The sequence below is a fragment of the Bison bison genome, unplaced genomic scaffold (assembly GCF_000754665.1).
Source record: "Bison bison bison isolate TAMUID 2011002044 unplaced genomic scaffold, Bison_UMD1.0 scf7180017860854, whole genome shotgun sequence".
In the NCBI taxonomy this organism is placed as follows: Eukaryota; Metazoa; Chordata; class Mammalia; order Artiodactyla; family Bovidae; genus Bison; species Bison bison.
The window spans coordinates 5,182-15,067 of NW_011491426.1; the positions used below are offsets into that span (position 1 = coordinate 5,182).

At 53.1% G+C, this 9,886-nt stretch overlaps 1 protein-coding gene across 1 annotated transcript in view; it reads right to left on the bottom strand.

Moving 5' to 3' along the window:
• Positions 1–509: 509 nt before the first annotated feature.
• LOC104982906 overlaps positions 510–9,886 on the bottom strand; it is a 17,054-nt gene continuing 7,677 nt past the window's right edge. Inside the window, exons 3-6 of the mRNA XM_010832338.1 lie at positions 9,475–9,819; positions 9,061–9,122; positions 3,249–3,293; positions 510–2,399 (exon numbers count right to left, since the gene is read on the bottom strand). Of these exons, the coding sequence (XP_010830640.1) occupies positions 2,215–2,399; positions 3,249–3,293; positions 9,061–9,122; positions 9,475–9,819 (637 nt within the window). The 3' untranslated portion in view covers positions 510–2,214. The remainder of the gene's footprint in view (positions 2,400–3,248; positions 3,294–9,060; positions 9,123–9,474; positions 9,820–9,886) is intronic.

Here is a 9,886-nt window from a genome sequence, read left to right on the forward strand (position 1 = left end):
GGCCTTCAATCATTCCCAGCATCAGGGTCTTTTCCAATGAGTCAGCTCTTCGCATCAGGTGGCCAAACTATTGGAGCTTCAGCTTCAGCATCAGTCCTTCCAATGGATATCCAGGCTTGATTTCCTTTAGGTTTGCTTGTTTTAATCTCCTTGCTGTCCAAGGGACTCTCAAGAGTCTTCTCCAACACCACAGTTCAAAAGCACCAATTCTTGGGTACTTAGCTTTCTTTATGGTCCAACTCTCACATCCATGCATGACTACTGGAAAAACCAGAGCTTTAACTAGACGGACCTTTGTTGGTAAAGTGATGTCTCTGCTTTTAAATACACTGTCTAGGTTGCTCATTGCTTTTCTTCCAAAGAGCAAGCAGCTTTTAATTTCATGGCTGCAGTCACCATCTAGAGTGATTTTGGAGCCCAAGGAAATAAAGTCTGCACTGTTTCTATAGTTTCCCCATCTATTTGCCATGAAGTGATGGGACCAGATGCCATGATCTTAGGTTTCTGAATGTTGAGTTTTAAGTCAGCTTTTTTATTCTCCTCTTTCACCTTTATCAAGAGGCTCTTTTATTCCTATTATGGAGCACATAATAGGAATAAAAGCCTAAAAGATGAACAGATGGACCCTCAAATCCAGCAGGTGGGCCGTTCAGGGTCACACAGCCCTGCCAGGGTCAGCCTGAGACTCCATGTAGGGGGGTGAGAGATCAGAGGGCACCTTAGGGCTTCAGCCACCCTGACTCCCTCATGCGTCTGCTGAGCTGCAATGCAGCTCCAGCTTGACTGACAGACACTTGTTCTTAGAAACCAAAGAAGAAATTTCACTCCCAGGGCAAATTCTTTGTCACTAACAAGTAACCGGCAAAAGGTTGACAAGTCACCTCGGGTGGGAGACGAGGAGCCAGAGGAGTCCTGAGAAACGGAGGACCAAGGGCAGGAAGGAACCCTGCGGCGTAACTGAAGAAATGCTGCAGCGGAGTCTGTCCTTTCTCCAGGAAAAGCTGAAGGTCAGGGAGGCTCCTGGCTCTGCCCCGCACCATGAAGCCTATCAGCGTCTGACCTCCTGGATCTGACTGGGACTTGCAGGCCCGAGAGCCAGAGACCGGCTGGTCAACCTCAGCGTTTCCAACCCGAGTCCAGGAAATGACGGTTGCTGGCACTAAGAAAAAGCGGGCTCCAGGCCTGACAAGGTTAGAAACACTATGGTCGGTGCTGAGATCACCAGCCTGGAAACTAATTCAGAGGGTCCAGGTTCCAGTCAGCCAGGCCTCCAGCTCCCTCCTGCCCAGGACTGCTCTCTGAGGGACGCCCCTAATGCTCAGCCCCCCACCTACTGGCACAGCAAGGTCAGCCACATTCCAAGTTCCAATCCAGAGAACCCAGGGCCGACATCCTGCCCAAATCCTGACCTGCGCCTGGTGGCGATACAAACTTCTGTGGGGTCTCACAGCCTCTAAAGCAAAAGAGACAAAGAGGAGAAGACACCCATAAAGGACAAACGCAGAGGAAGAAGGGTGGGGAAGAAGCACAGCGATAACCACAAGGACCAAAATGTACTTTGTTATTAAAACCAGAAACAGCCAGAATAAAATACACTGGACTCTAACAGAAGGGCCCAGAGAACACAGGGCCAGGGGATTCACGCCCGTCAAACCAGAATTCTGGTGCGACGACTGCGTCCCTCCTCACGAACCCTGAGCTCCCCGCAGGCCCACGTGGGCCCCAGGACCAGGCCTACTGACTGCTCTGGAAGGTACCACAGGAGCACTGCTCACGGCACAGCAAGCACGCAGGCTGCACACACCTGAGAATGCGGGCTTCCGTGCTCACGCCTGCACTCCATGCAACCCACGGGCTCGTCTTTGTGAGCATTTTATCATTGGTCCGTGTATGCTCATGTCAGGGAACAGAAGGTGCTTTATATACGTAAGCTGTTTTATCTTGACTTGTTCACTTTAAACTTTTTGAAAGCCACATTCTCAGTGTGCCTGCGACACCACTTCACAAAAGAAAACTACTGCATAGCCCTTATCTCATTTTGGATGGAAAACCGCATAAAAGCCCCCAAGTCAAATATAAGCCTGTATGATAAAGAAACATCAAAAATGTACAACTGCAATGTAAACAAAAATTTCACATAGGCTACTTTCAAATGATTAAGCTGAACAAAGCAACAAGATACACCATATGGCCCTTGGCTCCAAAATGAAATAGCTACGCAGTCAAGACAAGTGTTTTACCGAAACCTGAGAGGGCTTGCTTGAGCTCGTTCTTGTCGATCATGCCCGAGTTGTCCCTGTCGTATGTGCGGAAGACGTTCTGCCAGTCCGTGATGTACTTCCAGACGCCAGTGAACTCACTGAAGTTCACGCCGGCCTTGTTCTCTCTGTCAAACATGGCTGAAGCGAAAGGGCACAGCTCAGCAGGAACCAGGGCAGAGGCACACCCACAGCTCTGCAGGCTGGGTTCCTCCGGGACCAGCCCGGAGCTCGGCCAGCAGGTCCCCAGGGCCTGTGGTGACACCAGCCCTAAATTAGCCAGGCAGGCGTGAGGCAGCTGTGAAGAGGGATGTGCAAGCCGAACACCCTGATAGATTCACAATAAGAATGATTTACACCAAAGGATGTTCCTCAAAAGCTGGGCACGCCCGCTCTCGGGAAGGAACCGGGGTGCAGAGGGGTCAAGGGGCCTACCCCAACCCTCCAGGCTCAGGTCTGGTTTCTGGAGCTGCCCGTCCCTCCCCCAGAGGATCCGTGTCCCCGAGGAGGAGCTCCTTAGAGGGCTCGGTCAGGGAGGCCCATTCCAATGAGAAAAATACTACTGGCTTTTGGTTTTTTTTTTAAGCAAGACCCACCTTTCATTTTAAAAAAATCAGCCTCATTCCAGGTCCAAGTAAGAACTTGTAACTACATTTACATACAACTGCATGCAATGTGGACAGAGACGCCTGTAGGAAATCTCAGCCTGAGACACTGCTACCAAAACGTAGTGTGCCATCTGCCTCTTCAGGAAACCCAAGTGCTCCTGGTGTGCACAGAAGTCACTCCAGCTGAGTGACTCGTCACGTGAGAACTCAGCTGCTTCTTCCAGTCACAGCCGCGCAACCCGGGGGGAACGGAAACGTGTGCGGAAATGAGGGTGGGGCGCACAGCGAATGCTGAGCGAAGGCTCAGGGATGGTGGGGCGGGCGGGACACCCAGAAGAGAATCAGCCGGAAGCGCAGGCCCGACAGGGTTGCCCATACTTACATATGATTGATCGGACAGTCACTGGATTAAACGGAGTCCAGGTGCCTGAAACAAACATTAGGAGTTAAGACAGAACAAAATCTCCGAATCCCGTCTGTAACCCCAGAAGCCAGAGAAAGTGAGTAGCTGTCAACATCAAGACCTGAGAGCCACGGATCTCAGCGGGGAGGCTGCCCCTGGACGATGGTCAGCCAGGGTCCTGTCTACGCTGCCTGAGAGTCACTCTGGTCCAGCCACACGTTCACAGCTGCTCATGACCTGCGCCTGGCAGCTCGCCCTCCTCACGTTATAACTAGAGACGGCCATCTTACCACTCACTGAACTTCCCAGGCCCACAGCACCAGGTGAGCTGAGAAGAGGGCGCTTAGCCCCACTAGGAGTGTCACAACTGCACTTCAGAAAACCCCATGCCCAGGGGCACCACCGCTGCAGGACCAGGGTCGTCCACGCATCCACAGTGGCTGCACATGTGGTGATCGAACCTGCCGGAGTGCTCGGCAAAGTACAGCGTGAAGACAGGCTTACGTGCTCCTCCTAAAGTAACAGGCTGGCAACACACTATCTTCTCTGAAACTGTGAAAAGGATGCATCATTCCATGATTCATTTCAGAACAGGTGTGGGATCTTACCAAACATTTGTTATGAAGGGAACTGTTCACTCTGACAGATTTGGTAATTTAGAACCCTTCATAAGCTGTGATGATGGAACGTTCACCAGGTAACTCTGTGCCCAAGGATCTGTTTTCAGAGTAATCTATGCTGACTAAAACCAGGGTAAACGTTTTTTATGTGCCGTGTCCCCCCATCCCCCCTTGTATAGTAACACCCCACCTCCCCTCCTGTGTACAGACCGCTTCAGCTCTGGGGGCACAGGCCCCTCCCGACCCCACGAAGGGCAGCACCCCTGGGCTCTGAGCATGCCCAGTTGGCCCCCACACACCCCCGATACCCCATGTGGCCCCACCTTCACCCCACCCCTACTTCTCCTCAGTCTGTACGGGGCTTTGCCGGGGAAGCCGCCCTGAGCCCCGACGTCACCCCACCGGCCCCTTGGGGCCCCGACACTCGTGAAACCGTCCCTTCTTCCTGAGCCAGGCCTGCAGCCAGGGCCCCTGCGCGCTGGGCAGGCATCTCTGGCTTCTTCGGGGTCAGAGGGAGAGTGGGTAGGTGGATATGAAGGTTCTGGGGAAGGTCAGCTCACTAAAACCAGGCCACAAAGGAGTCATACACAGAGGGGCCGAGAGGAGGCGCCGTCTGTGCACAGAAGGTTTCTGACGTCCCAGCTGCTCACACACTGGCCGCTGTTTCCACAGGATACAACCCACCCTGGACCAGGAGCCGAGGGACCAGATGCAGCTGCTGGACTCTTCCTGCCTTTCTCAGCTCCGATGCCGGCTGTGTCCACACCAGGAGTCCTCAGGGACTGCCCGCTGGGGCCTGGGTGCGGCTGCGGCGATTCCATAGACTGGAAGAGGCCGCACCCACTGCTCATCCCGATTGTGAGGAGGGCATCCTGGTCACGTCGGCAAATGAATTGTAAACACAAGTGACTTGAGTAAAACAGTTAAACGATGCTGCAAACACAGGCACTTTGTGAGGTAAGGGCCAGGCCCCTGTGGAGGCAGAGGGTGGGTGGATCGGAGCTCCAGTTGGCAGAGCTGGAGGACGGGAAGCTGGGGACAGCAGAGGCCACCCTGGGCCGAGCTGGGCATGGAGACAGGAGACCCGCAGGCTGGCCAGTTCGGGAGGCAGAGGCAGGCTCCTGGTCCCTTAACTGGCCCTTCCTGTCACCCAAACTGGGCCGACTCTCCACGGAAACCAAGGGGTAATGACAACCCCAACAGTGAATGGACTCTGTTGAGTGCCAGGTCCTGTGGTCTCAGACTGAACGACAAAGCTTGACAGCCCCTAGTGATTCTGCACTCAACACTTCAGTAACCCTAGCTGTTACACACACCAGAGCGTCAGCCTGAAGACCTACAACCTCTGTAAGAAAATGCACTGCGACACAGAGAAGCAGGCCTAACAGAGCCTGCCGGGTGCCCAGGACACACTGAGCAGGAAGAGTCCCTTCGGCACAAGTGACCCTCACATGGCTTTCAGGGCCAACCCCAATTTCAAACATTCCCACCCGCTTCCCTCGGTAACCAACGCGTCTAGGAATGTCACAGCCACCAGCCTGAGAAAGATTTCCTGTCAGACTTCTACTTAGAAATATATGGTCTCTGTTCCTCTAAGTCTTGCCTCAGTCTGATCTGAAAGAACCAAAGAAAACAGAAACACACACAGAATCTCCATGTACACTGAGGACACATAACTCTTTCCACCCATAATTTGAACATGAAAGGGCCACAGCTCCATGGCGGTGGGTTGGGGACGGGGGTCACACTGGGCGCTCAAGTGTTTTGCCTGTAACCCTCAGGAGTACAGATGATTTTAACAAATTTATATTGGACCCTTTCTTAAAGGAGAAAAACGCCACTCTGCTCTGTGATAATATATTCTTTTTGCTCTCCAGAGAGTTTTCTTTCTAGAAACTGCATCCTGTTAGCAGACTTGGATTGCAGCGAGAGGTGCACGGGTGGAGTCGTCCTGCACCCTGCAGCCACATGCAATCAGTGGACAAGCGGGCCTTTCACAGCACCACCGCCGTCCCCTTCCTCTTCACCGCATCAGAGCTGCTGCCCAGCCCTTCTGGGGGAGGCAGGAGCCATGCAGGCAAGCTGGGCGCACCCTGCAGGCTCACGTGGACTCTGCCAGGACCCTGGTGGCTCTTCAGGATCAGGAATTCCGTACCCCACCAGTCACCTTCACCTACAGCCTCAAAGAGCCACGACTGCCGGGTCTCTAGGAGAGCTGAAGTCCATTTTGATAAAAACACCTCAAAAAGAATGCATTATATGACCTATTATTTAAAGTCCAACTAGGGCTACCCGGGTGGCTCATGGTAAGGAATCCACCTGCCAGTGCAGAAGACACAGGTTCCATCCCTGACCCAGGAAGATCCCTCAAAGCACGGAGCAACTAAGCGCATGCTCCATGGCTACTGCACGCCAGAGCCCATGCTCCTCGACAGGAGGCGCCGCAGTGAGAAGCTGGGGCACCGTAACTAGAGCGACCCCACTCACCGCAACCACAAAGAATCCTCTGCAGCAACGGAGACCCAGAACAGCCATAAATAAATAAAGTCCAATTTGAAAAATGCCTTCTCCAAGTATACCAATGTTATGTTACTGCAAACCTAGAGAAGCACAAAAAAAGGGGCTTGAGCAAATTTAATTTCCAATAATTCTAAGTAACAATGTGGAAGTAAAAACTTTTTTAAAAAGTACCTGACTGAAGATGGTTTGTGCTGTTATTTCAGACGGCAAGACAGTCCTGCATCTCTTCACACCTCTTAACCACACCTCCCTGAGAGCAGCCATGGGAAAGTTCCCCCAGGGAAAGAAGACATAAAGGACTTGGTGTGCAGGGCCCACAAGGACTCCTTCAGCGGTGGTTTCATCTGATTTTAACAGCGCCTCAGAGGCACACAGCTAACAGAAGAGAGAAATCATGCTATTTTGTGCCTTCAGTTTTTCCACCAGTAATAAACTAATTTCCTGAAATAACTTAATATTCTAGTCCTAATATGAAAACAGGCTTTCCAGGTGGCACTACTGGTAAAGAACCCGCCTGCCAATGCAAGAGACCCAAGAGATGCAGGTTCCATCCCTGGGTTGGGAAGATCCCCTGGAGAAGGAAATGGCAACCCTCTCCAGTATTCTTGCCTGGAGAATCCCATGGACAGAGGAGCCTGGTGGGCTGCTGTCCATGGGGTCACAAAGAGTCAGACCCAACTGAAGCAACTTAGGAATATGAAAACAGAGGTCCATTCCGGGGAGAAAACTGAAAGTCAAAATAACTCCAATGTTAACAACTCTGGGAATTCGAGGAGCAGGAAGAGAACTGACTTGTGTCCATCCTCAGTGACTGAGGCCGGGAAACACGACACAACCGGAAATGAGAGACCGGCTGGAGCTTCCTCTAGGAGCCAGAGACAGCTACAGAAACAACTCCAGCAGAATGAGAGGAGCAAACAGGCAGCACCCAAGAAAAGGGAGGAGCCGTGGGTGCAGAGACAGGAGCCCCCCAGCTCCGGAGCAATGGCGGGTGTCCTGGCAGGAGGAGCGGAGCCCGCTCAGTGGGGGTGGGAGCCACAGCCAGCCTGTGCCTTCAGGGAGCCAACGGGAGGAGGCAGGCGGGACGGCACCAGGTGTGGGGGGAGCACCTAGCTATGCAGGCACACACCTTGATTCCAGTGTACGACCTACCTCTACTCTGGGGCTGAGAAAGGACGAGCGATCGGCACCCATTCATAACCAGACTTCCTGCAGAAAAAGCCTAATTGAATCTACAAAGATATTCACAGCACAGCAAAACAAAGCAAACTCTGGTTATGCAGGATGGGAGGACAAAAGCCTAAGAAAGTAAGGGGTCCCCGACTATCAGTAAAATTCACCTCTTAAAATTCTCAGCTTGCGGCACTGGTGAGCTAGAAATTTAAAAATTTTAGCAGCTAATTTGAAGAGGAAAATATGATTGGTTAAAAAAAAGTCACAGTTTATAAGATACACACAAAACAGGTAGAACAACCATCACAAGTTGCTCCACACAAAAACCAGCACACCCCCAGGGAGGAGAGAGGCAGCCACGGCAGGAGCGGGGAGGGAGTCCCTACCTCCCTCTGGGCTCAGTGACTACCAGTAAGCTCTTACCCAGCCCCAATAGAAGCCGAGGAATCCCTCAGGGCAAATCAAGAAAACTGACTCCACAGGATCACCGGAGCAGGCCCTGATACACACTCAGTGGCTGGGTTAAACACGCTCCCTCTCCAGCAGGCTCCTGCTTCAAGGCTGTCTTCCAACAGAACCATTTGCTTTAACAACCAGCTGAACTGTCAAGCCTGACATCCTCTAGAGACAGTATTACCTGTATGATCCTGTAAATACCAACCCTTCACCAATAGCAACAGAGGAATACCCACAGTGGAGGCTCGCCTCCCTTCTGGCCCATACGCAGGCCTGGGAGGCACCATCCACCTCCCACAACCCCAGCCTGCTCCCACTGGTAAGGTGAGCCTTTCAGCACTGTCATTACCTCTTAAAATCAATCCCTCTTCGGATTTAAATGGCACCCCTCTGGAAGACACCACAAATCTAAGGACCAGAAAAAGACAGTGGTGTCTGACAGATCAAAAGAAGGGCAACACAGTCAGGTATTTACTGAAGTAAGGTGTCCACGTCAATGGATTAATCACACTGAGACCAGCAAAAAGGTGACTCCAAAGTGTGCCCCCAGAACTGGCACAAAGTGCTGGGATCCTCTCGCCCCAGTCTGGATGACTAGCGTTCATCCACTGAAAAGCCTGAGCCCCAAGATCTGGCTGCAGGGCCACCAGCATTCCCAGTTACTTCCTCTTCGGTGTCAGTGGGACCCTGGTGCCCCTCCCCGGAAGTCACAAGATGCAGTTACCAGAGAAATTCAACAGCCTTCAATAAAGCAGAGGACCGTCTGCTGTACAAAGCCAGGCTCCCTGTGCTCCTGAAGCCCACACCCCAGCCGCCAACTCTCAGGCTTTCCCTGTGACCTCCATGCAGCTGCCCCCCAAACTCAGCAAGGACTCAGAGAAGCACTGACTGGACACCCAGGAAAGCCCTCCACAGGCCAGGGATTAAGTCTTAATGATTTGGAAAAGAAATCCAGGAAAGAAGTTATTTACTACGGGTGGTCAGGCCTGCAGTTCCGAGTCCAGATGGCCGGGTGCACTCACCATTGGACAGTGCTTGCTGAAGCTCGTTGTCAGATATCACACCGCTCCTGTCCTTATCAACCCTACAAAATTAAGATCAGTTAAACTGGCGATTCAAAGTGCAGGAAAAGCAATACAGGACCAGAACCAAGGTTTAACTCTCCTGTCAATCTAAATTAATTTCCCTGCTTCTTTCCCTTTGGCTGCTAGACTATCTCACTCCCATAGTCCGCTGGGGAATAAGCAAGCCTGTCTCCTTCACTGTCTGAGGTCCCCCTGCTGAAGGCCAAGCTGCTTCTCCCTTTCTCTCAAGCCTTTCTCCCACAGCCTGTCTGAATTCCACCCAGCTCGTGTCCTTTTCACAAAGAGGAAAAGGTTCTCTTAGACAACTAAGTCACTCCCTGACCCTGAATCACTCTAGCATGGGGCGCCAACTCGCTGGAAGGACGACCGGGTACCGAAGACACTGCGGTGACGTCCCCTGCGCACAGCCAGGGCCTGGCTTCCCGTCTGGTGGCCGAGGCAGCTGCGGCGAGCCCGCGTTTCTGCTCCCCTAAGTGAATAAGCGTCCCCGGGAGACCCTCGCCCCTGAGCAAAGGCCCTGCTCTCGGGGGAGAAGGACGGAGGCCGAGCCTCCCGGCGGCCGCTCTGCGCTCCGGGAAGTGCCCAGGGGCGGAGAGGAGGTCAAAGCTGAGGGGACGGAGCAGGCCGGGGGGCCAGGGTGCCACGAGGGAGGCCGGACTGCGGGCCGAGGGGCCAGGGCGCCAGGGTGAGGCCGAACTGCGGGCCGAAGGGCAGGACGGGGAAGGCCCGGGGCTGACACCGAGGGAAGGGGAGGCCTGCCGGC